Source organism: Vidua macroura, chromosome 16, assembly GCF_024509145.1.
Source record: "Vidua macroura isolate BioBank_ID:100142 chromosome 16, ASM2450914v1, whole genome shotgun sequence".
Classification (NCBI taxonomy): domain Eukaryota; kingdom Metazoa; phylum Chordata; class Aves; order Passeriformes; family Viduidae; genus Vidua; species Vidua macroura.
In genome coordinates this window covers 15,304,660-15,329,473 of record NC_071586.1, presented here as the reverse complement: position 1 = coordinate 15,329,473, position 24,814 = coordinate 15,304,660, and the positions used below count along the sequence as shown (strand labels likewise).

At 51.3% G+C, this 24,814-nt stretch overlaps 2 protein-coding genes across 2 annotated transcripts in view; one reads left to right on the top strand and one right to left on the bottom strand.

The window, feature by feature from the left end:
* Window positions 1-14,464, top strand: part of LOC128815496 (mesothelin-like) — a 32,110-nt gene extending 17,646 nt beyond the window's left edge. The window contains exons 14-28 of the mRNA XM_053992279.1: window positions 735-881; window positions 1,016-1,065; window positions 1,539-1,659; window positions 2,721-2,806; window positions 3,414-3,543; window positions 4,005-4,195; window positions 5,440-5,530; window positions 6,641-6,752; window positions 7,041-7,225; window positions 7,695-7,847; window positions 8,632-8,765; window positions 9,492-9,619; window positions 10,126-10,220; window positions 12,333-12,522; window positions 13,965-14,464. Of these exons, the coding sequence (XP_053848254.1) occupies window positions 735-881; window positions 1,016-1,065; window positions 1,539-1,659; window positions 2,721-2,806; window positions 3,414-3,543; window positions 4,005-4,195; window positions 5,440-5,530; window positions 6,641-6,752; window positions 7,041-7,225; window positions 7,695-7,847; window positions 8,632-8,765; window positions 9,492-9,619; window positions 10,126-10,220; window positions 12,333-12,522; window positions 13,965-14,059 (1,908 nt within the window). The 3' untranslated portion in view covers window positions 14,060-14,464. The remainder of the gene's footprint in view (window positions 1-734; window positions 882-1,015; window positions 1,066-1,538; window positions 1,660-2,720; window positions 2,807-3,413; window positions 3,544-4,004; window positions 4,196-5,439; window positions 5,531-6,640; window positions 6,753-7,040; window positions 7,226-7,694; window positions 7,848-8,631; window positions 8,766-9,491; window positions 9,620-10,125; window positions 10,221-12,332; window positions 12,523-13,964) is intronic.
* Window positions 14,465-15,282: 818 nt separating this feature from the next.
* Window positions 15,283-24,483, bottom strand: LOC128815577 (mesothelin-like protein). The gene is made up of 13 exons (XM_053992394.1): window positions 22,424-24,483; window positions 21,988-22,019; window positions 21,523-21,569; window positions 21,003-21,152; window positions 20,817-20,907; window positions 20,469-20,613; window positions 19,715-19,899; window positions 19,380-19,538; window positions 19,065-19,198; window positions 18,244-18,377; window positions 17,998-18,098; window positions 17,691-17,771; window positions 15,283-15,489 (listed from the first exon to the last, which is right to left on the bottom strand). Exons 1-13 carry the CDS (start codon window positions 22,467-22,469, stop codon window positions 15,283-15,285), a joined length of 1,512 nt encoding a protein of 503 aa, XP_053848369.1. The 5' UTR covers window positions 22,470-24,483.
* Window positions 24,484-24,814: the final 331 nt, after the last annotated feature.

Sequence of the window (24,814 nt, the reverse complement as noted above, 5' to 3'; positions counted from 1 at the left end):
ATATTTCTATATTCTAAAATATATTCTATATGTATATATCTAAAATATATTCTATATATCTATAAAATAGATTCTAATAGGAAATACATATTTCTATATTCTCAAATAGATTCTATATATATATCTAAAATATATTCGATATATCTATAAAATAGATTCTAATAGGAAATACATATTTCTATATTATCAAATAGATTCTATATATATATATCTAAAATATGTTCTATATATCTATAAAATAGATTCTAAAACACAATATATATTTCTATATTCTAAAATATGTTCTATATATCTATAAAATAGATTCTAAAAGGCAATACATGTTTCTATATTCTCAGATAGATTCTAGGTATAGCATAGTCTAAAATACTGTGTTCTAGGTAGGCTTTATTCTAAGGATGCACGTTCTGTATTGTAAATTCCATATTCCCCGCGGGGTCGGTCACTGCCAGGCAGGGTGGCAGCAGGACAGGCCACTCTCACCCTGCCACTGCCTCTGTGCCACCGTCCTCGGCCGGCTCAGCCTCCTGGGGACGAGGGCAGCAGGGATTTGCTTCCTGGGGCGCTCCCAAAATCTGCTTCCCAGTGGATGTTCCCAGGGAAAGAGTATAAACGGAGCGGAATTCATCCAAGGTTGGATTTGATCCCAACCTAAGCAATGCTCTGGTTCTGGTGCTGCCATGATTTGGGTTAAAACTAGGGGGGATTTGCCATGGTTTGTTCTGTTTTTGAAGGTTTCCTCCAGGGTTGGCCGCCCCGCTGAGCTGGTCAAACTCATTCCCAATGCTCTGGTCAGCTACATCCCAAAATCCCTGCTTGTTTTTGGGGAAGAGGAGCCAAACGTGCAGGATCTCAACAGCAAACCGTGGAGCAGAGAGCAGGTAAGGGGGGGCTGGGCTCCTCCCTCCCCTCCCTGCCAGCCCTGCCCTCTGTGGGGCTGTGAATTCCACAAACCCCCCCTGGAAAGGGAGCCCTTTTCCCTGGAAAACCTCCGAGCTCTGCCTCTGCTTCCCAGGCTGCCATGTTCTTCAGTGATGTGGTGAAGGCAGAGCCTGACTTCAGCAGGTAAAGATTTTCCTCCTCTCCTTCCTTTTTCTGCTTGTTTTCCTGGCAGTTCCCACCCTTCCCATGGTGCATCCATATCCACCCCCTGGAACCCAGGGAAGCAGATGGGAAATGGGATGGGAACCCAAACACAGCCATGGAACACCCAGATTTACCAGGGCTCAGCTGTCAAATACACCCTGGGGCCACATCTGCTGTCTAAAGTGATGCTGCTGGCTCAGGCTGCACCTGGAATCTTGCTCCAGATTGCCTCTGGAAGGCATTTCCAAGCAGGGAATGCATTCCCCAACCTTCCAGAGGGCAATTCCAGGGATTCCTTTAGAGGGGCTGATGTGTCTTTTGGCGTATTTGAGATGAAAGTTACGAAAGCAGAGATTTATATCTGGAAGGAGCAGTGGGGGCAGCAGAGTCCTGCTCTGAATGCACCTTCCTGAAGGCTTTTCCCTTCTGATTTTCCTGCTGGGAATTCCCAGGCTCTCCCAGTCTGTGCTCCAGGGCTTCACCTGTGCAGCTGCCAGCGCTGTGGGGGCAGAGAGGTTCCAGGAGCTGGCCAAGGTCATGAGGAAGAAGAAGGTCAGGCTGGGCCAGGACCAGGTAATGCCCCCATTCCCAAGGGTTTGCTGTTGTCCTGCAGGAAATTGTTCAGCCAGAACAACCCTTGGGCTTCAGGGGCTGGAGCAGGGATGTGCCAGGGGGGTTAGGATGGGTTTTGGGGACAGGTTCTTCCCCCAGAGGGTGACCCAGGGACAAGGGGGGTTGTTGGGGTGGCAGGGTGATCCCTGTGATCCCTTCCTGTGAACAAATGTCCTGAGTGTCCTTCCCACAGCTCGGAATTTCCCTGAAGAGAGGAGCACTCCAAACCCTCTGATTTCCATCTTTTTTGTCTTCTGTCACTCTTTTTTTTTCCTTTTTTCAGAGCAGTGTAAAATCCTTTGTGGATTCTTTGCATCTTTTTTTTTTTTTTTTTTTTTTTCTTTTGCCAGGGTCAGGATTAAATTCATGAGTCAGTAGTTCTTGGTCAGACTCAGATGTTTGTTAGTTCCCATCCCTGTCACAGTCTCACAAACCCTGAGTTCTGCAGCACTTCACTCCAACAAACTAAAAATGCAGCCCCATCTCTCTCTCTACAAGGCTTTTTAAGGATAAACTGTGCAATTAAGAAATGACACTTCAATTATTTTCACTTTTACCCCAATACCCAACCACCCGTGCCTGCAATGGGGACTTTTTTATCCAATTACACAAAACCACCCAAACCCATGGGGAAGAAGGAGTAGAAGAAGGACCAGCCTCTGCCTTAAAACAAAATATATATTACTACATTCTAAAATAGATTCTATAAATACTATATTCTAAAATGCTATGTTCTAGATATACTATATGCTAAAAATACATCTTTTATATTCTATATTCTAAAGCTTTAAAATCTTACGTTTCCCACCATGGGATATTACTTCTATCCAAACTCCACACCCACAAGCCCAGCTCTGTCATTCCATTTTGGAAGCTTCTCCACGGCCTCAGGTCAATGCAATTCTCTTGGGGGCTTGCCAGCACAGAAAGCCTGAAATTCCCACCATCTTGACATTATTTTACCTTTTCCCTGTGTTTCCTGGTGGTTCCTCTCCTTGATGCCATCCCTGGTGTCCCTCCAGCTGAGCTGCTTGCTGAAGATGGTGACTCTGCATGGGATTCCCAAGGATTGGGACAGTTATCCCCAAGACCTGCTGCTGTTTTTGAGGTAACTCTGCTGTGCTTTTCATCCCATTGCCTTAGAGCAACATAGGGAAAAATGAGGATTAGTTTATAACCAGGCTGACTGATTTGATTTCTAGCTCAGAGTTGTTTAGGCTTCTTCCTGGGGAATAAAAAATGGGATTGCAGAAAGCTGCAGGAGGGTAGATTTGTGTGAGAAATGGGAATAAATCCTTCCTTGTGAGGGTGGGGAGGCCCAGGTTTTGCAGAGGAGCTGAGGCTGCCCCATCCCAGGCAGTGTCCAAGGCCAATTTTAGCATTCCCAGGCCTCTGAATGTGCTTTTCCCTTACAACACCCAAGAAAACAGGGAATAAAGTGGATTCCCCTGTTCCAGCACCTTCCTGCTGTGGTTCTGTACCCAAACCCTGAACAGTTTTAAGCTGTGTCTCACACAACTGATTCCTTCAGGTGAAAATTGATTTTTTTTAAGAACCATTTTTTAAACTCAAGGGATTTTAAAAGGATTTAATGGCATAGAAGAAAACTGGGGGAAGAGCAGCTCCTGGAGTTCAGTGTGGAAGATGTTTTATCAGACACGGGATGTGCTGAGCTCGATCTCATTCCCTAAAATTCATGGAGTTTGTCTTCCCAGCCCCTCAGACTATGCAGCCACAGGGAACTGCAGCCAGTTCTTCACCAACATTGGGAAGGCAAACGTGGATGTTCTGCCCAGGGAGGCCCCTCAGAGGCAGCAGCTGCTCCTGGAGGCTCTGGAGTGTCTGGTATGAGGAGAGGGATTGGGGTCCTGCAGAAATTGGGGTCCTGTAGGGATTGGGGTCCTGCAGAAATTGGGGTCCTGTAGGGATTGGGGTCCTGCAGGGATCTGTGTACAGGGATGCTCCATCCCAGTTAATGCCTCTGCCTTTATTCCAGAGAATTCCTGGCACACAAATAAACAAGGAAAATGCTGAGATCCTGCAGGGATTGGGATCCTGCAGGGATTGGGGTCCTGCAGGGCTTGGGGTCCTGCAGGGATTGGGGTCCTGCAGAGCTTGGGATCCAGGGATGCTCCATTCCAATTAATGCCTCTGCCTTTATTCCAGAGAATTCCTGGCACACAAATAAACAAGGAAAATGCTGGGGTCCTGCAGGAATTGGAGTCCTGTGGGGCTTGACTGGGATCCTGCAGGAATTGGGGTCCAGGGATGCTCCATCCCAGTTAATGCCTCTGCCTTCATTCCAGAGAATTCCAGGCACACAGATAAATAAGGAGAACGCTGAGATCCTGGGCTGGCTGGTGTGTGACCTGGGTGGGGAGTACATCAGGAGTTCTGGGGGCAGTTTGCTGAAGGATTTGAGCCAGTGTGGATCTTTCCTGCCTGAGCAAGAAGAGGCCATCAGGGACGTCCTCAGCAGTGGCAACACCACCTTTGGGTATGGGCTTTTCTCCTGGACTGTTCCCTTCATCAAACCCATCGTGCTATTAAGGCCTGAGTGAACTCCAGCCAAGCAGCTCGATCAAAACCCCAAAAATCTTCTTGCTTTTGAGCTTTGCACTGGGTCTTTTATGTTGTTGAGTTGAAATTATTTCAGCTGAAAGGCCTGGGTGTAATTCTCCTCAAAAATAAGTGGTCACTTCTGTGTCTCTCTTGCTCGTTATAAAAGCTTTTCCTCTTAAAAAAAAATTAATTGTCCATTAATCAAACTTCTCTGACTGGCCTGGTGATCACAGGTGAGCTCAAGCTGTTGCTCAGGCCCAGATTTCCAGGAGCCAATCTGCCTCTGCCTGCCCAGTCAGAGATGTTTGATAAATCCCTATTCTAACACATAGGGAAGCAAAATATTTTCCTTCCCTTGTCAGTTGCCCCAAGATCTTGGCACTGAATTGGGCCAGAGTGAGCAAGAGAAATTCCTTGGATTCCAGAAAGAGCCTTAAGAAAAGAATGTGTTTGCTCAAGGCCGTTTTCCCACCCAGCTGCTCTGATTTATGTCCCTGACAACTTCTCCTGATCTGCTGCAATGACCTTTGGTGCAACAGGGAGTGATTGAGGTGTTGGAGGGTTTAAACCTGATGTTTTCTTAGTGCCACGTGTAACGAGGATGTAATCCCGGGGGATTTAAAGGTGGTTTTTTCAGTTTTGCTCTTCCTTGAGAGGTGGTTCCTGCTCGTTTCTGTTGTAGCTTTGTGTTAGAGATAGAAATGGGACAGATGAGACACTTGTTTTTAATTTTTTTTGTGTAGAATAGCTGAATTTTTACTGTATATAGCTCATTTTATATGATATTAGAAGGTACTGTGTTTGAATTTAATAGGTTAGTAAATTATTGAAACTCAGTTGATTTCTTGGTAATGGATAGTGTATATGTTTATTAAACTTCTTCTAGATAGTCTATATATTTTCTTTATGGATTTTTATGGGATAGATGTCTTATTTTAGTAGGTGCAAACTGTTGGCTTACAAGAATAGCTATGTGAATTGTAGTTTTCTTACAAGATTGTTATGTAAATTAATTTTCATTTTTATAAGTGTTTTTAATAAGTGTTTTTATTTTTATGTAAATTTATTTTTATTTTCCTATGGAAATCTAATGGGTGAGCTTAGTAAGGTTTAAACTACGTTTTATAAAGCTTTTCTTTTCCTAGGTTTGACTTACTTGCCCCACGTGTTTGTGTGCAGGCCTCCTGCGGCGTGGTCAGCGTTCACCCTGAGCGAGCTGAGCGGGCTGATCCCCGTGCTGGATCCCAGCATCCTGCAGCAGATCCCCAGGGTGGGCCTGGGGGGCTTTGGGAAGTGCTGCTGGGCTGGGAGGGGGGGCTGGGGGCTGCTGGGGGTGCTGAGCCAGCCTGACCTTCTGCCTTCCCAAAGCACCTGGTGCCACAGGGATGGGGATGTGCGGGAAGGGAGGCTCCACGGAGCTGCTGGTGCCTGGAACAGAGGCTGGGCAGAGTTCAAGAATAAAGCAGGGATTTATGAAAAGGCTTTTTGGGGCTGCTGCTCAGCCCTGAGAGGCCCCAGGGCTCTGGGGAGGTGGGATGGAAGAGCCCCAGCTCTGCTGTGGATGTCCCCACTCCCAATCAGGACAGTGGGAGGGCCATGTCCCAATCCCAGATCCTACCTGAGCTCCAGGAGCATGAGCAGGGATATCCTGCTCATCCCTTCCAGCCACCAGAACAATTAATCTGCAATTTGGGGTGCTGCTGGTGCCTGGAGAGGCTGCCTGGAACAGAGGCTGGGCAGAGTTCAAGAATAAAGCAGGGATTTATGAAAAGGCCTTCAAAGGATGCACCTTGGGCAGTACAAGGGCCTGGCCAAGGCTCCACCCAAGATGGACCCTGGCTCAGGAGTTTTCACACTTTTCTAAGTTTTGTTCCATTTGCACACTGGGGTTCAGTGTCCAATTCCAGCTCAGGTGCTGCAGTCCCACCCTCCCAGGCTGCTCTCCTCCATTCCCTGCTGTTTGCACTTCTTGGGGCTGGAGCTGCAGCCGTGTCCTTGGTTCTGGGGCTGGAAAAGGATTGTTCTGTGTGCCTGAGCTGTGAGGAGAACTTGCTGACCCTTCAAATGGAGTTCAGAGTTAGAAACCAATGCAGTCCAGAATCTGGAAACCATGAAAGCTCAAACCTAAGGCACCAGAGCTGACAGGCTGGAACTGCAAATCCAGCCCTTCCTGTCACCTGGGGAGAGCAGGAATCACTGCTGGTGCTTTGTGAGGAGCTCCAGTCACCGATGGGCTGGGGGAAAGGGGGAATCGAACATTTAAGGAATCGCTTTTGGTTCGGGATCTCCAGGCTCAGAGCCCGGTGTGTGAGGAGCAGGGGCTGTGCTGGGGGCACACCCAGCATTCCCAAATCCCCCTGATGATCCCTTTTCCTTGCAGAAGGCTTTGACCACCTGGCTGAGGAACTTTGCCTGGGATTCCCCCCTGTCCAGGGAGGAGCTGGCCACCGTCGTCGGGGAGCTCCTGCCCCGCCGGCACAAGCGAGCGGACGGTAGGGGAGCTCCCCCTGATCCAGACCATTCCCTCGGGGACCAGGGGTCACCCTCACACTCCCTCGGGGACCAGGGGTCACCCCAGAGCTCCTCAGGCCTTGGGAGGGGCTCCCAGGGAGGTTTGGAGTGCCCATCCCTGGAGGTGTCCGAGGAACTCAGTGCTGGTGACAAAGAGGGGATGGGGCACAGATCAACCTTGGAGGCTTTTCCAGCCAAAATGACTCTGGGACCCAAAGCTTGGAGCCAAAGGATTTAATTGAACCCTGAGTTTGCCATGGCTTCAGCAGGTTGCCCAGCTGAGCTGGAGATAACAGAGACAATTCTGAACGATGAGCTGATGCCTGCCTACTACAGCCCCGAGCAGCTGCGCGCCTGCCTCCGGAATTCCTCCCTGGAAAATCACCTCTCCCAGGTCCTCACCTACCCCTTCAGCAACCCCCAGCTGGCTGTGCTGAAGGAATACCTGGAAGAGGTAATTCCAGCCCAAAAATGTCCAATTTCCACTGATGGGATCTCTTGGGGGCTTGTCTTGGGGAATTTAGGATCTCCAAGAAATTTCCACTGATGGGATCTCTCGGGGGCTTGTCCTGGGGATTTTAGGATCTCCAAGGATAGGAGTCAAATTTCCACTGATGGGATCTCTCAGGGCCTTGTCCTGGGGAATTTAGGATCTCCAAGGATGTTAATCCACTGTCTCTCAGCTCCTCTCCCAGGTTTTCACCACCTTTACTGGGAAAATATTTCTTTCTTATCTCTTATTTCTACGTCTAATCAGAGTTTGCCTGGCCTGTTGGCCCTCAGCCTTTCACAGGGCACCTCTGAGAGCAACGTGGCTCCATCCTCCCTCCAATCCCTGTCTGAGAGATGAAACCAGCCCTAAAATCCTCAGTCCACCTTTCCCTCAGCCCCGCTCCGTCCCCGTAACCGCGGTGTCTCCGCAGAGGTATCCCGATGGTTATCCCGAAAACGTGCTCTCCAGCATGGGCCCGTTCCTTCCCCTGCTGAGCCCGGAGGAGATTTCCAGCTGGAAGCTGAGCTCAGCTGACATGCTGGCTGCATTCCTGAAAACCCAGCCTCGGCCCTCGCAGTCCCTGGTAGGGGCTTGGCGCTGCTTTCCTGGCTTTGGGGGCTGGTTTGGGATTCGCTGAGGGGGTTCCCAGGTGGTTGAAGCATCTTTGGTGCTGGAATTTTGGGTGGCCCAATGAGCAGAAACTTTATAAAAGAAAGGCCTCATAAAATCAGGGCTTTCTGGTCTAAGCTAACCTGTTAAATTCCCATTAAAAAAAAGAAACAACATAAGAATAAAAATCAGTTAGTACAACAATCTATTACTGTAAAAAAAACAGTTGACACCTATAAAACAAGAAGTTTATCCCATAAAAATCCATAGAAAATATTGAAACATATCTATAAGAGTTTCATAAACATATAACAGATATATATAACATATATTGTTTAATAAACAATAACCCTTACCAACCAATGAACTAAGTTTCACTAGATTAAATTCAATTAGACACCAATTAAATTCAAACACAACACCTTCTAATACCGTATAAAAATGGTATGCCGTAAAATAATAATAAAGAATAAAGAATAAAGAATAAAGAATAAAGAATAAATAAAATAAACAATTAAAAATTAAAATACCAAAATAATATAAATAGTGTACAATAAAAAAAAAAAAAAACTATTCTACATAAAAAAAACAAATATCTCATCTCATTTCTATCTCTACCACAAAACTCACAGCAACACGAACAGATCTGAAATGGTTCCGTTGCATTTTTGTAGGCATCAAATACAGGCTGTTCTTCCCGGGGGTGAAACCACACCTTCTGGTGCAATTAACTTCACCTAATTAGCTGTGTTCCCCAGGCCTCAGCAGCAATTAAACGCTACGTGGAGCTGGGCAATGCCCTGAATGCCACGGCCCTGGATGCCATTGGCACCGAGTACGTGTGCCTGCTGAATGCCACCCAGCTGAAAGCCATCGACCCGCCCAGCCTCAGGTGAGTCCCAGATCGGGGTGTCCTGGGCTTCTTCCAAAAGCCCTTCCCCATCCTTCCCCTTTTTTTCTGCTCTCAGGGAAAGGGAATTTAGGAAGCACCTTAGAGCCTGCCGGGCAGGGCTCGGCTTTCCAATCAAACTCTGTTTATTTCAGCCCAGCAGGCTGCAAATCTGACTCTGTGCCCGCTTCCGTCTGCAAAAAGAGTGAATTAAATGGGATTTCACAGAGTTTGAGGCTGGGAAAGGCCTCTCAGATCATCAGCCACCGCCGTGGTCACCACTAAACCATCAAGTGCCACATCCTCGTGGCTTTTAAGCACTTCCAGTTTGAATTCCTCTGCAAGGCTGAGTGAAACGAAATGAAATTAATTAATTACCACTTGGCAAAACAACTTATTCTCATGAAAAAAAAAAAAAAAAAAAATCCTGACTGCAACAATTACTCACACCTAAATCGTTAAAGAAAAATATACAAACAGTATCTTAAAAAATTACCACTTGGCAAAGTGGTAATTACGGATTTATTGGGCACCATCAGAGCCATCATCCCTTGAAGGGGAAATTCTCAGCAGGAAACTGGGCCGTTGTTTTTCCTCTCAGCTTCTCTGCATAGAGCTGGGAATTGGGGATCACCTGTGCTGTGCAGGGAAACCCAGAAAAACACTCAGAATATGCAAAAGTTGAACATGTAAAAGCTATTTTCACCCTAAATCTTTATTTTCCTGCAGAGTGGTCTCTCTGAATCCTTCAGCCTGTTCCCAGGAGACGAAGAACCTCTTGTACCAGAAAGCCAAAGAAGCTTTCTCTGACCAGCACCATTTACCTGCTTACTATGAGCTGATTTTACCTTACCTGGGTATGTTAAAAAAAAAAAAAAAAATAAAAACAGGATGTTGTGGGGAAAGAGAACTCTTAGCCACAAAATAAATGGGTATCCAAATCCATCGAAGATTTGGGAATTTTCGAGGTCAAGTTGCTAAAAGTTTGTCTTTCCAGCACAAAATATTCTCTGCCTGCTTTAAATTGTCCAAATCTGTTTCCAGACCATCACAAGGAAAATCAAACTCGGGATTTATCTCAAATCCTTTTTCCATGTCACAATTTTTTTTTTTTCCCCCTGTTAAGCCAAAAATTTTTCCAAATTCTCCTCACCCTTCTTTCCCTCATCTGGCATGGCCACGGATTTTTAATGCCCAACAAAATAACTGCCAATAAAAGGAGGAGGAGCATCCCCACGTTTTGCAGCTGGACCTCAGTGTGTTGTCAGCCCCAGCCCAATGGATTTTGGAGAAATCCTGATTTTGTGCAGAGTGCTCCTTTGGGGTCTGCCGTGCTTTGATATTCTCCTTGCTTTGGTGCCAGAGGGGGCTCCTGCTGCAGATCTCAAGGTTCTCAGCGAGCACGACGTGAACATGAACGTGGCCACCTTTGTGACTTTGAGAAGAGACTCGCTGATGGTGAGCTGGAATCCTTTCACCCCCTGCATTTTTGTTCTGTTGAGTGCTTGGGGTTTGCCTCTCTTGCCCAGCGGTGGGAATCCTCCCATCCAAATTCCGTCAAACCCAAATCTCCTTCTGGTAGAGCAGCACAAAGTGGAGAAAGGGCCTGAAATTCCTTAAAAAGTAGAAATTGGAGTCCTGGATGGAGGCAAAGCCAGTGGAGGTGCCAGGGACAGGCCCACGAGCACAGACAAGGCAGAGGCACCAATTTGGGCAGAAACCCCACCAGGGACCCCCAGCTGAGTGCAGCAGATTTATTTTTTTTTTTTTTTCTGCCCACAGAAATAATTTCCAGAGGGGTCCTTTCCATCCCAACCTTCCCACCCTGTTACATATAGGTTAAAAAAAAAAAAAAAAACTTAAAAAAAGAAAAAAAAACTTCTATAAAATGAAGTCTTGTACCCTCAGCTAAGCGAATTGCAAGGTTAATAAACAGCCATAAGAAACTTGCCAACTTTTCCTAAGAATAGAATCCCATAATGATAAAAAACAACTTATTCTCATGAAAAAAAAAAAAAAAAAATCCTGACTGCAACAATTACTCACACCTAAATCGTTAAAGAAAAATATACAAACAGTATCTTAAAAAAAAAAAACAAATTACCAGCACGTTGGCACCTCTATGTGCTAACCAATCATAATTACTAACCAATTAAAAATAAACACAGTATTTGTATAAAACCCTTATAAATGAAGGTATTGACTTCTTAAGATAGAAAATGAAGATATCTTATTAAGATATAAAATAATATATCAATTTTTCTCCCTAAGTAAACTAAAAAAAAGACTGTTCTAGGAGTAATAAACTGAAATTTTAAGTATGATTTTTTTACATTGTCAGTGAGGAAAAAATTTCTAAGAAAAAGAAAAGTATTCTAAAAGTTTTTATTCTAGTTCTTAAGACTCTTTCTCCAAAAATTGTTAACATTTTTTTCTTTATGCCCTTCTAACATTTGGAACCTGCTTTACCTTTCTCTCACAAGGGGTGCACTAAGAATTAACCAACACTAAAACCCACCAGGCTATTTCGTGCATTAACCAAGAAATCTCAAAATCAACGAAATCTCAACGTTAACAAACTAAAACCACTACACAATTAAAACAAATTGATAACAAAATTATATAACAAACTAAAATTTATATATATATATATATAACAAAATTTATAACAAACTAAACCACTACAAAATTAAAACAAATTTATATAAAAAATAAAACAGAAAAATAAACCAAGATTTAATTAAGATATAAAATTATATTAAATATAGATTTAAGAGTATAAAAATGTTGTTACTCATATTATATTATATATGTAACATGTTATAAATTTATATATATTTAATATTACTTTATATTTAATATTACATATTGATAAATTTTCTATCACTTTTTAATTAATATGTTAAACTTTTTTTTGCTCATTTCTATCTCCAACACAAGGTCTATAAACACCTGTGAATGGGCTTTTTTTTTTTTTTTTTTTAATATTTTTGGATCCGTTTGGCTTCATTTGGATCCATTTGGCTCCACTTTGGATCCATTTGGCTTTTTTTTTTTTTTTTTTTTTTTAATATATATTTTTGGATCCATCTGGCTTCATTTGGATCCATTTTTGGATCCATTTTTTAATTTTTTTATTATTATTTTTTTTTATATTTTTGGATCCTTTTGGCTTTTTTTTATTATTATTTTTTTTGATAGTTTTGGATCCATTTGGCTTTTTGGATCCATTTGGCTTCATTTGGATCCATTTGGATCCATTTTTTGATCCATTTGCCTTTTTTTTTTATTATTATTATTATTTTTGATATTTTTGGATCCATTTGGCTTCATTTGGATCCATTTTTGGATCCATTTGCCTTTTTTTTTTTTTATATATATATTTTTGGATCCATTTGGCTTTTTTGATCCATTTGGCTTCATTTGGGTCCGTTTGGCTCCATTTTTTGGATCCATTTGGATCCATTTGCCTCCACTTTTGGATCCATTTGGCTTTTGGTTTTTTTTTTTGGTTTTTTTTTTTTCCCTATTAATTATCATTTTTGGATCCATCTGGCTTTTCTCTCCTAGGTGCTGACGCCCCGGGAGGTGCAGGGGCTGCTGGGCGTGCACCTGCCCGAGCTGGCGCGCTGGCAGCGCCGCGCTCCCGTGCGCGACTGGATCGCGCTGCAGCGGCAGCCGGAGCTGGACGCGCTGCACATCGGGCTCACGGGGGGCGTGCAGGAGGGCTACATCAACCTCGTCACCCCCAAATTCCCAGGTACTTCTGGGGCCCTGGCGCTTGGGGTGCGACGGTTTCTTTTGGGGTTGCAGAAAGGATTGGAAGTGGGGCGGCTCTGCTGAGGAGCCTGCAGGGGAAATTCTGGGGCCAGAGCGAAAATTCTGGAAGCCAGCACGTCCCTCTGGCTGCCCTGGCTGGCTCCACACCCTGGCAGGGGCTCGGGGACCTTGGCACAGAGTCAAAAACACCTGTGGCTTTGATTTTAGTGGGAAAAAGCTGCCAACTTTGTGTGAGGAATTACAAGCCACAAGGGTTTGAGTAACCATGGTAGTTGGATTAACACAGGGTGGAAAAGTGGAATTTTGGGGCTTTTTAGTATGGGGTTCCAGGGGACAAGATGGAGGGATTTGGGTGTGTCCTGACCTCCTTCTCCTTCTCCTTGCCCTCCATGTCCTGCTGTGCTGGTGACACTTTTCTGTTGGTTTAAGGCACAGACACACTGTCCAACATCAATGACAGACATTGGCACGTTATTGTAACCACGGCACACGGAGGTTTGGGTATAAAATGTGAACACCATCCTAGAGAGCAGACAGAATGCTCTGGACAGAGCTCAGCGGGTCAGAGAAAGAATGTTCTAGATAAGGGAAAATAAACGACCTTGAGAAGCTGATCCTGCACATTCAGACTTCTTTGGCTGCTCAGGCTGGGAAACGAGGACTTTGACACTCTCGGGGTCTCCTCGATAAGCAGACCCCGAGAAGTGAGGAGCAATCCTGGCATCCCACTGCACTGGGAGCATCCCTGCTGAGTGAGCACCTCCAGGCCTTCCTCCTCGGGGGTGCTGGGTTTGGGCTTAGAGGCAGAATCACAGTGCTTTGGGTTGAAGGAGACTTGAGGATCCTCCAGTTCCAGCCCCAAACTCAGCTTGGTGCTTGCCGTGGTTAGACAGGCGAAGAGAATCCCATGAGGGGGCACGGAGGGATGTTTTCCCCATGGAGTTTCAGTTGTTGGATTAAGTTGTTTTCTGACTTAGAGATGGGGTAACTGAGAGGTGTTTTAAAAACTTTTATTCCATTTTCAGTCTCTCGTGAAGGGTGGGACCATACAGATGATATAATTCACGCCATCACAATCAGAAGCCAACTATTTCTTAATTCTATTATAAGCTTTTTTTGGCCTATCAGCTTTTGCTACACTCTGCTGTAAATGCCTTAAAGTTAATAATCTAAAATTACCCCTCGTGGGTGCTACTCCAATGCATCTTCCACAGCTCTATTTCTCTGAAGTATCCAGTCTTATTTGCAAGGCCACCCTTTGAAACTTGTTCCCACTTCCATTTCTCTCTCAACAATGCCTGTCTCATTCCATGGCATTTCTAAGTCAGCATTTCTTATCTCAAACAAATTTTATGTCTACAAATCCATTTCCCACGGTTCAGTCACTGATTTCTCTGCTCTGATGCCCTCTTTGTCCTGCAGCACCGTCCTCAGCCCCTCTGGGGACCGTAGCCATGGTGTTCCACCTCCTGCCTGCCCTGTTCCTCAGTTTCCTCATGGTGTCCATCCTGTCTTGACCATCTCCTCCCGTGAGGAACCGAGGGGGACCAGCCTGTGACCTGCTCTGAGACCTGGCCTGAGGAGTGCCCAGAGCTCCAGGCAGCTGGGATCAGCCCAGGACTCACTTTTAGGTACTTTTGGCTTTCAAATCACTTGGAAAAAAAAAACCCAGTTGTGTCTGAAGGGAAGATTCCAGACTCTTTGGCGGAGGATCTTTGCCTTTGGGACAGCCAAGCCCAGCTCAGCCCCAAACCACTGCTAAGCCCCATCTTACTGCTGGGTTTAAGGGTGAGTTCTGCAGGTTAAAAATGACATTTCTCAGAGCCCGACCTCGTGACACTGCCAAGACCTCAGGGTGGGAGTGAAGTTTTCCAGCTGCTTGTAAATAAATCCTGGAACTGAGTAAAAATGCCAGAAGCAAACTGATGAGTGTCTGCTCTTCCTTGAGGCTGCCCTCACCTTCCTGTCTGCAGGAATCCCCCCAAATTAAGGCTCAGAATCCCAGGATCTGCCTGTTCCTGTTCCTTGGGGTTGGCTGTTCAACATTTAGGATGGAGGAAAGGAACTTTGTACAAGGTTTTCCGTATTTTTTCCCCACTCATTGGAAATATCTATCAAAAAAATAACCCTCAGTGAAACCTGTATCCAGCTCCTGACATCCCCCTTTCCTCCAGGAGGAGAGTCTGGGAGGGAAAAAGGGATTTATATATTTAATATCTTATAAATCTTCACTGTCTGAGCTTTCTAGAGAAGGAGCAGGTCTGTCCTTCTCTGCAGATTTTGGATTTATGCTGGAAAAGCTTCCCCACAAAGCACTAATAAACACCTCAAAGGACATGCTGGGTTAGGAAAAAACAGCTGATTGATGTTTTATTGTATAGCACTGAGCAGTAATCAAGATTAATTATCTCCAGCTAATCATGCCATGAGAGTCTGTGTGTGGTTTGAACAAACCTTGATCAAAAAGCAGCTCGTGAGAAAAGTGAAATAGGATTTTTGGGCATGGCTCAGCTGCGGTGCGGGGCCACCAGTGACTCAAATCCCTGAGTTTTCCCACTGTTTAGCAGATCCCAGTGGGATGGGATGGACAGGAAATCCCTGGAAGAGCTGGGCCCGGTGTTCTTGCCTTGGCAGAGCAGTCAGCATCACTGCTGGTTGTACTACAGGGAGTAAATCTCTAGTAAGGACCTGTGAGGCTTCTCCGGGCTGGAAAAAATCTGTCCTCCTCCTCTGCCCAGCCTCAGAAAGAACCAAATCCTGTGCTGGCATCGAACGTGGACGAATTCTCTTCCCTTGCCTGGGGTTCTGCTGTCCAGCAGGGAATTGCCCAGCGCAGTCCCAGGGGGATGGAGGGAGGGGCGTGCTCAGAGCAGCCCCCCCAGCAGAACGTTCCCCGTGGTGGCTGCCAGCAGGAGAGCGAGCCAGGAGCAGAGCCTGCATCCCGATCCTGCAGGGAGAACACAGGGAATGGGATTCTCCAGCTCCCTGGGGAGGGCTGTGTGCTCAGGAGGTGATGAGACACCTTGAAGTGCACCTGAGAACGTGAGGGCAGCCCCAGGGCCACGTCCCCACCTGTCCCCCAGCCCCAAATCCCACCGGGAACCAGAGGGATCAGCCAACTTTGTCCTGCCCGGCATTGCCAAGCCTTTCCCAACGTTCCCAGCTCACCAGGCGCAGGCTGCAGGTTGATGTGGCCGTTGGAGGTCGGCTGTGGTGGCTCTGGAACGTTCCCAGGTGTTGGTGTGGGGCTGGAGGGAGGGCTGGGGGGGCCCGGAGGGGAGCTGGGCTGGCACGGCACGGCCGTGGAGGAGCCGAGGCTCGTTTGGGTGGGGATGGTGGAGCTGGGGATTGGGGTGGAGCTGGGAATTGGGGCTGGGGTGGCGGCTGGGGCAGAGGGGGAGTGAGGGACGGGGGTGGCAGTGGGAGAAGAGGTGGAACTGGGGACACTGGTGACAGTGCTGTGGGTGGCAGTGGGAGCAGAGGTGGGGTTGGGGACAGGGGTGGCAGTGGGAGCAGAGGAAGGGTTAGGGACAGGGGTGGCAGTGGGAGAAGAGGTGGAACTGGGGACACTGGTGACAGTGCTGTGGGTGGCAGTGGGAGCAGAGGAGGGGTTGGGGACAGGGGTGGCAGTGGGAGCAGAGGAAGGGTTAGGGACAGGGGTGGCAGTGGGAGAAGAGGTGGAATTGGGGACAGTGGTGACAGTGCTGTGGGTGACAGTGGGGGCAGAGGAGGGGTTGGGGACAGGGGTGGCAGTGTGAGCACAGGAGGGTTTGGGAATGGGGGTGGCAGTAGAAGCAGAGGTGGAATTGGGGACAGTGGTGACAGTGCTGTGGGTGGCAGTGGGAGCAGAGGAGGAGCTGGGGACAGGGGTGGCAGTGGGAGCAGAGGAGAAGTTGGGGACAGGGGTGGCAGTGGGAGCAGAGGTGGAACTGGGGACAGTGGTGACAGTGCTGTGGGTGGCAGTGGGAGCAGAGGAGGAATTGGGGACAGTGGTGACAGTGCTGTGGGTGGCAGTGGGAGCAGAGGAAGGGTTAGGGACAGGGGTGGCAGTGGGAGAAGAGGTGGAATTGGGGACAGTGGTGACAGTGCTGTGGGTGGCAGTGGAAGAAGAGATGGAACTGGGGACAGTGGTGACAGTGCTGTGGGTGGTACCAGCCAGGCTAGTGCCAAGGCTAGTGCTGGTGGTGGCCCTGGAGGTGACAGCAGGGACTGGGGTGGCACTGGGGCTGCTGGTGGCCAGGAGGGTGCTGAGGAGGGTGACAGCGGGGGGTGGTGGCTCTGTCTGTGGTGGGAGCCCGGTGGGTGGAGCAGGGCGCTGCGCTGGTCACAGCGGGACGGGCAGTGGGGGTGGCAGTGGGGACAGGGGGCACAGTGGGACCCCCAGTGTGTGGGGGGGGTTGGGCTCAGAGTGCTCGGGGTGGGGGTCCTGGGGGGGACCGTGCTCGGCTGAGGGGTCGAGTGGCTGCTAATGGCAGTGGGGGTGGGGACAGGGACACTGGCCGAGGGCTGAGGAGGGGTGGGGACAGTGGCTGTGGAGGTGACACTGGTCGAGGTGGTGGGGTGAGGAGAGGTGGTGACAGTGGCCGTGGAGGTGACATTGGCTGAAGTGGTGGGGTGAGAAGAAGTGGTGACAGTGGCCGTGGAGGTGACACTGGCCAGGGTGGTGGGGTGAGGAGAGGTGGTGACAGTGGCCGTGGAGGTGACACTGGCTGGGGTGGCAGGGTGAGGAGAGGTGGGGACAGTGGCCGTGGAGGTGACACTGGCTGGGGTGGCAGGGTGAGGAGAGGTGGGGACAGTGGCCGTGGAGGTGACACTGGCTGGGGTGGCAGGGTGAGGAGAGGTGGGGACAGTGGCCGTGGAGGTGACACTGGCTGGGGTGGCAGGGTGAGGAGAGGTGGGGACAGTGGCCGTGGAGGTGACACTGGCTGGGGTGGCAGGGTGAGGAGAGGTGGGGACAGTGGCCGTGGAGGTGACACTGGCTGGGGTGGCAGGGTGAGGAGAGGTGGGGACAGTGGCCGTGGAGGTGACGCCGGCCGGGCTGGTGACAGCAGGGCTGGCTGTCCCCGTGGGCTCGGGCCGCCCTCCCTGCAGGCCGATCCCCAGCACGCAGTCCAGCTCCTGCTGGAATTGCTGCTGCACCCAGCTCACCACCGAGGGCTCGTGCTCGGCCTTCCTCAGCTCTCGGAGGTTTTCCCCCAGCAAACGTTTCACGTCGGTGACGCTGAGTTTCTGCAACACACACACACAGCACCCCCTTCCTTCAGCCTCACAGCCCCGGATGCTTTGCTAGCGGGGCTGCAGAGCACCTAAAACTTCCTAAAGGACATTTATAAAGGTGAGAAAGTGGAGAATTGGTGATTTGGTTGGGCTCTGACCTCAGCCCCCGCCCTTGTTCAGCCCTCAGCCAGCCTTGCCCTTCCCTGGGGACAGGGACAGCAGCACCCCAGGGCTGTACCTGCAATTCCTCAGGATTTAGGGCGAGGAAGGTGCTCAGATCCATGTTTATGGCCACGCCAGCATTAGCCAAGTCCTTCAGATCCTCTGCCGGAGCTCCACCTTAAAGAGAGCCCAGGGGACATGTGGAGATGTGCAAACCCTTCCAGCACTTCAGGGGAGGTTCTGGAGACTGCCAGACCTGTCTGTGGCTGAGGAGAGACCCCAAGCCTGGTGGTGGGAGGGAGGGTGGAGGGGAAGCACCTACCCAGGTATGGCTGGATCTGGCAGTAATAGTGGCTGGGGGTGCTGGCCAGGCTGGCAAAGGCCTCCTGGGCCTTCCCATAGAGCTGATCCTTCTTGGTTTGGGAGCATGAAGAGATGTTCAACTGCCCAGCAGTCCTGGAAGGGGGGCACAGGTCAGCAGCGATGCCTTAGGTTTGAGCTTTCATGGTTTCCAGATTTGGGACTGCATTGGTTTATAACTCTGAACTCCATTTGAAGGGTCAGCAAGTTCTCCTCACAGCCCAGGCACACAGAACAATCCTTTTCCAGCCCCAGGACCAAGGACACGGCTGCAGCTCCAGCCCCAAGAAGTGCAAACAGCAGGGAATGGAGGAGAGCAGCCTGGGAGGGTGGGACTGCAGCACCTGAGCTGGAATTGGACACTGAACCCCAGTGTGCAAATGGAACAAAACTTAGAAAAGTGTGAAAACTCCTGAGCCAGGGTCCATCTTGGGTGGAGCCTTGGCCAGGCCCTTGTACTGCCCAAGGAGCATCCTTTGAAGGCCTTTTCATAAATCCCTGCTTTATTCTTGAACTCTGCCCAGCCTCTGCTCCAGGCAGCCTCTCCAGGCGCCAGCAGCACCCCAAATTGCAGATTAATTGTTCTGGTGGCTGGAAGGGATGAGCAGGATATCCCTGCTCATGGTCCTGGAGCTCAGGTAGGATTTGGGATTGGGACACGGCCCTCCCACTGTCCTGATTGGGAGTGGGGACATCCACAGCAGAGCTGGGGCTCTTCCATCCCACCTCCCCAGAGCCCTGGGGCCTCTCAGGGCTGAGCAGCAGCCCCAAAAAGCGGCTCACCTGATGGCTCCAGCAGGGATCTGCTGGATCTGCTCCTCCTGCAGGTTGCACAGGTGCTTGCCTCCGATTTCCTGGAGCAGGGGCCCCGTCAAGGAGCCCCCCAGGGCCAGGTACCTGCTGAGCAGCTGCTGCACCTGAGGGACACGGGGCATGTGGAAGGCACAGGCAGGGATGGGAGATGCTCCTGGTAAGGATGGCAGTGCTGCCAACCCCCAAAAAAACCCCACAATGCCTCCACCCTGAGCTGGGCTGGGACAGGAGCAGTCCCAGTTTGGGTTCCTCATCACCCATCCCCTTCTGCTGCCATGGACTTACCTGGGAATCATTCCACTCTCCTCCCGAGGAGCTGAGCAGGGCTGAGAGGGTGTCACTGGATGTCACCGACCACTGGCTGATCTCCTCCTCCGTGTACAGGCGGGACAGCACCCCCAGGCGCCTCAGCTGCTGCTCCGGGATCCCTGACCCCTGGAAAAACTGTGGGGCCCGGCCCGTGGGGCAGGAAAGAGGGTGAGGGAAGGGAAAATAGGGCAGGAATGAATGCAAAGGACCCACCTGGGCACCTTCATCCCTGTGCCCACTGACCCCTGTTCCCTGCCTGTGCTGGCTTGGCCCGTGCTGCTGGGGGGTTCCTGTCCTGTGCCACCCCTTACCTCATCCACCTTTTTTTTCAGGACCCGGGAAGCGTCTGTGGTGATTGGCAGTTCCAGCACAGCCTCCAGGTTTTCTATTAGCACATCATTGCTCAGGCACTGGTCAAGCTGGTCAAGCTGGTCAGGGGAGAGGTAGAGGATGATGTCATCGATGTTTCTGGCGGTGATGGGCCCGTACGGGCAGCCTGAGGACAAGGAATTGTGTCAGGCAGAAGGTGTGTGTCCCGTGTGTCCCCTTCCCACCTGGCCCTGCTCCTGCCACAGGGCTCAGAGCCCCTTGGAAGAGCCCTGGTGAAGGACAGGGAATCGCAAAAACGTGGCTCAAGCCACGGTGGGTCCTGCTTCCATCTCCTGCTCCCCAGTCCACGGAGGTGCCTCATTTGCTGTCACTCCCTAAAGTCATTCCAATAGAACCTGGTGATGTTTTGCAGCCCACTTGTGCTTTGTCCTGTTAAAGGCAGCTCAAACTGCTCCACGTCCCCTACTCGAGCATCCTCTGCTCTTGCAGCATCCTGCCCTGGCGCTGGCCCTGCCTGGGGACTGTCCCCCTGTCCCAGCTCCTTCCTGAGTGCTGCCACCACATCCCTGCTCCCAGGTAAGAGCAAACCCCCCCTGTGCTTCAAGGACACTTCCCCAGTTTATGGGAATCCCAGATTTCTGCCTGGTCCAGCCGGGAGCTCCCAGATCCTTCCAGCCCCGGGGCATTGTCCCCTCCCAGCGCTCTGGACCGGCCGGAGGGAGGGGAAACACTCACGGTCCGCGCTGCGCTGCAGCCTGGGCTGGGAGGCAGCTGATGCTGCTGCAAGCGCCCTGAGGAGGATCAGGGATTTCTCCCGCTGGGAATGTCCCTGGCTGATGTAGGCAGCCGCGATGCTCCTCCTGAAATCCTCCCGTGCTGCCTGCGGGGGCACGGGGTGCTGGGACCGGGGGGCACAGGGTGCTGGGACCGGGGGGCACAGGGACACAGGGTGCTGGGACCGGGGGGCACAGGGTGCTGGGAGCGGGGGCACAGGGTGCTGGGAGCGGGGGCACAGGATCCTGTGTCACCCAGCCTCGGAGCTGACCTGCCTGATGGTCATCTCCCCGCCAGGAGGGACCTTACCTCGGCCACCAAACTCAGCGTGGTCTGGTCCAGCGCCAGCACGAGCGGCCCCAAATCTTGCAGAGTCTGTAGGTCCCAGCTTGAAGGATCCCTGCGGCGGCAGGAGCAGGACCGGCTCAGCATCCCCGTGGATCCCCACCCCTCCTGCCCGCCGCCCACCCTTCCAGGAGCAGGAAGGCTCCTCACCCGTACGCTGTGTCCCCCGAGAGGAGCAGGGCATTGAGGGCATCCTGCTGTGCCCCTGTCAGCGCCGGGCAGAGCTTCAGCTTGTCCAGGATGTTGGGATCCGAGGCCAGGATGGTGCCCGGCTCCAGGTCACACACCAGCGCCCCGAGGCTGTACACGTGGAGTGTCATGAAAATGTCCCCTAAAATCAGTGCCAGGGTGCTGCCATCCCCACGGCCGGGTGGGTGCCCCCGTATCCCGGGATTTGGGTGCGGGAGGAAACAGCAGCGCCCGGGTTTCAGCCGGGGCGAGGCTCCCGCTGCAGCCGCGTGGAGGAAGCAGAATTCTCGGTGTTTGTGTTTCTGCAGGAGCCCAGCCCACTGGAACCCCAGCACGGAGCCGGCTGCACAGGGCCGTAAATCCTCCCTGCCTCAGTGACCCGGCACAGCAGCAGATGTGGCATAAACGCAAATTCACCCTGCCGGACACCCCGGGACACCCCCCTCGACCCCCAGAGCCCCCGCTGGGGGCTGGCACTTACTGGGGATGCTCAGCGTTGGACAGGACGGCTCCAATAATCAGGGCAGCCTGGGGAGAGGATGGGGGATGCTCAGCCCCGGTAAGGAAAGGGAAGAAGGGATCTGAGATGCAGGGAATGGGATCTGACCCAGCTGGAGCACCCAGCGCAGCAGGGGCTCCACGGGAACAGGCAGGAGCTGCAGCAGCCCCTGGGCTCCTTGTGGGGACAAAAGCCATCACAGCCACTCTCAGGAGCGGGGACACTCGGGTGGCTCTGTCCCTGCTTGCCTGGAGCTGGGTTTGGGAGCAGGGCATGGAGGTGAGAGATGGGACAAGGACACGCTCTGCGCAGGGGGACAGCAGGGAGGTGGTGGCTGTGCCGCCCTGGAGCTGAGCACGGCGGGAGTGGTGGCACCTCCAGCGCCAGCTGAGGAATTTTGGGAAAGCCTTGGCACGGTGGGAGCCAGCAGAGCCGGCAGGGACTCACCGCTGTGGCTTTCACCGGGTCCGTGGAGACACCTGCAAGGAAGCAGGAGCAGGTTAGGAAACATCCCCGGATTGTGAACGGCTCGTCGGGGTTGTTCTAAGCAGCTCCAGGTTTGAAGTCTGGGAAGAGCCTTTCCTTTGCTGATTTCATGTTTAGGAAATGCTGCATCACTGCGAAGAGAGCAGCCCCCAGCCCGAGCACCCCCGGATCCCTCCAGGAGGGTGTGAAAAACAAAAAGGGATAAATCCATCCCTGGAAATCTGGGAAGATGTGTCCCTGGGAAAAGCCTGCAGATGCTGAGGGGAGCAGGAGGCAGAGCCCTGGGAGCGCTGAACCGAGCGGGATTGGGATGAGGAGCAGCACAGCTGGAGCATCCCTGGTGCCAGGGGGTGCCTGGGGGTCCCAGGGCAGTTTTTGGGGACAGGATGTGACTCACGGAGGCAGAGGGTGACGGCTGCCAGGGCTGGGGCTGCCCACACCATGCTGCTGGTGCCGGGGGTTCGTCCTTGGAGCAGATCCGGAGAGCCGTGTCCCACACTTGGAATTGCTGGAGGTCTGGGGCTGATTCTGCAACCCGACACTGGGGCTGGAGCTGTTCCACACTCGGGGTCAGAGCTTGGGGACAGCACTGGAGGTCCTGGGGCTGATTTTGTCACCCAGCACTAGGGCTGGAGCTGTGGGGTCAGGGGTCTCACCGTGCCCACCCCATCTCCGTGACGCTGCACAGACCCCCAGCGACCACGGGAGAGATTTTAAATCCGACATAACAGAAAAACAGGACTTTTCCCACCCGTTATTAAACGAAACTCCACAATTGTCCTGCAGGGACAGAGCCCCCCTCCATCCCCACTCCTCACCAGCACAGACTGGGAGAAATGCAGTGTAAGGCAGTGGGGGAGCCCAGCAGGTTTTCCCTACCCCTCCACACCCCTCTGGAGGATCCTCTGATACAAAATCGATCCCTGCTCCTGAAATTCCCTCGGGGCTGCCCACAGCAATCCGCTATCGCCGTTTGAACTCAACGCAGTGAATTTTCCCTCCTAAATCTAATTTTTTCCCCTCCCAAATCCTACCGTGGCTGTGCCGAGCTGCTCTCCTCCCCCTTGGCCAGTGGGATTTGGCTCGGGGATGGGAGGATTCGGCCAGGAAGGTGCTCGCGGGGCTGGGGCAGGGGCCGGGCAGCGCTCGGCACTTTATCTGTGCGGGGTGGGGATGTTGCTCCGCACACGGGGTGTGACGGGGGCAGTTTCTCAACTCTGTTTTGTCAGGCTCCTTTCCTTCTGCCTGGTTTTGCTCTGGGGTTGTTTCCTACTTCTCGTAATGGGTCACTCTGAGCTCTGGGTTCGGCTGAACCAAAAGTGAACCCAGAAGGAATTAAAGCCTCTGGTTTGGGAGTTTCTGTGCTCCTGAGGGGGATTAAGGTGCTGCTGGTGAGGGGAAAACCTGTAGAGCTGCTCAGGGGTTATTTTATAGGGCAGCTGGGGTGCAGAACAGACCCCAGTGATGGGCTCAGCCTCTGGAAGGTGCATCCCCTGTACTTCTCCTTTTTCCCTGGATCACAGCCAATCCCATTCCCTTTTTTACAGCTTTTCCCCTGATCACACTCCAAAATGCTGTCAAGGACGTGCCACGAAGGGGACCAAGACCAAAGGAATCAAGTCCTTCCCGAGGCTCTGAGATGACAACCTGGAGGAGCTGTGAGCACAAACTTTATCTGAGGGTTTATCCCGGGAAAAGGGAAGGGTGGCTGGGTGGGAGCAGGGTTGCACCCCCCTCTCAGCCAGGTTTGAGGGTCCCAGCCCTCACCGAGGGTCCCTGGAGCTGCTGGCACAGTGTCAAGAGGGGTTTGTCACTCCCAGCCATGTCCTGTCCCCAGCCACGTCCCCCAACCAGTCCTGCAGCCCCAGGGCTGGGTTGACGCCCATGGGTGTTGCTGGCTTCTATTTTGGAAGGATTTACTGTAAAAATAACTCCTGTTGGGGCGGTAAAATTACAGAAACTTCTTTGCTATGAGGCTGCTGGAGGGACACGGCCCCTGCCCCAGGCTGGCTGGACAGAGGTGGCTGGAGCAGGAGGGCAGGGACACATCAGGGCCACTCCGGGGGTCACCGCGTCCACTGCGTCCCTGCGGAGATCAAAGCTGGCCCTGAAACCGCCTCGGGAGCTGCCACAGGAGGATCCACCCTGAACTTGAACATGTGGAGGAACATCTGCCCCAGGCGATTCCTGGGGACATTCCCAGGTCAGCTGTGAGCTCTGACTGCACCTCCCTGTGCCAGGAGGGCTGGGAATGCTCCTCTCCCTTAACCAGTTGCCCTCTGCCCATGTCTAGTGCATAATCTTCAAAAAAATCTCCCAGGCTTAAAGATTGCAATAATTCCTTGGGTCTTCAAGTGGTTTTCCCTTTTCTCCAACCTGAGGGATGAGTGTCCCTCACACAATAATCCAGCAGCTCACACAACCATCCTACAGCTCACACAACCATCCTACAGCTCACACAACCATCCTACAGCTCACACAACAATCCCACAGCTCACACAACAATCCCACAGCTCATACAACAGTCCTGCCCCTCAAACAACAATCTCGCAGCTCACACAACCATCCTACAGCTCATACAACAGTCCTGCCCCTCAAACAACAATCTCGCAGCTCACACAACCATCCTACAGCTCATACAACAGTCCTGCCCCTCAAACAACAATCTCGCAGCTCACACAACCATCCTACAGCTCACACAACAATCCCACAGCTCACACAACAATCCCACAGCTCACACAACAATCCCGCAGCTCATACAACAATCCTGCCCCTCACACAATCCTCT

Excerpts from the sequence above, each read along its gene's own strand:
- LOC128815577 (XM_053992394.1), bottom strand. The coding sequence starts at position 22,469 with ATGGTGTGGGCAGCCCCAGCCCTGGCAGCCGTCACCCTCTGCCTCC. Across the intron at positions 20,908-21,002 it reads TCGGGGGACACAGCGTACGG|GGATCCTTCAAGCTGGGACC; the intron begins GTGAGGAGCCTT and ends CTGCCGCCGCAG. Across the intron at positions 18,099-18,243 it reads CCAGATCCAGCCATACCTGG|GTGGAGCTCCGGCAGAGGAT; the intron begins GTAGGTGCTTCC and ends GCTCTCTTTAAG.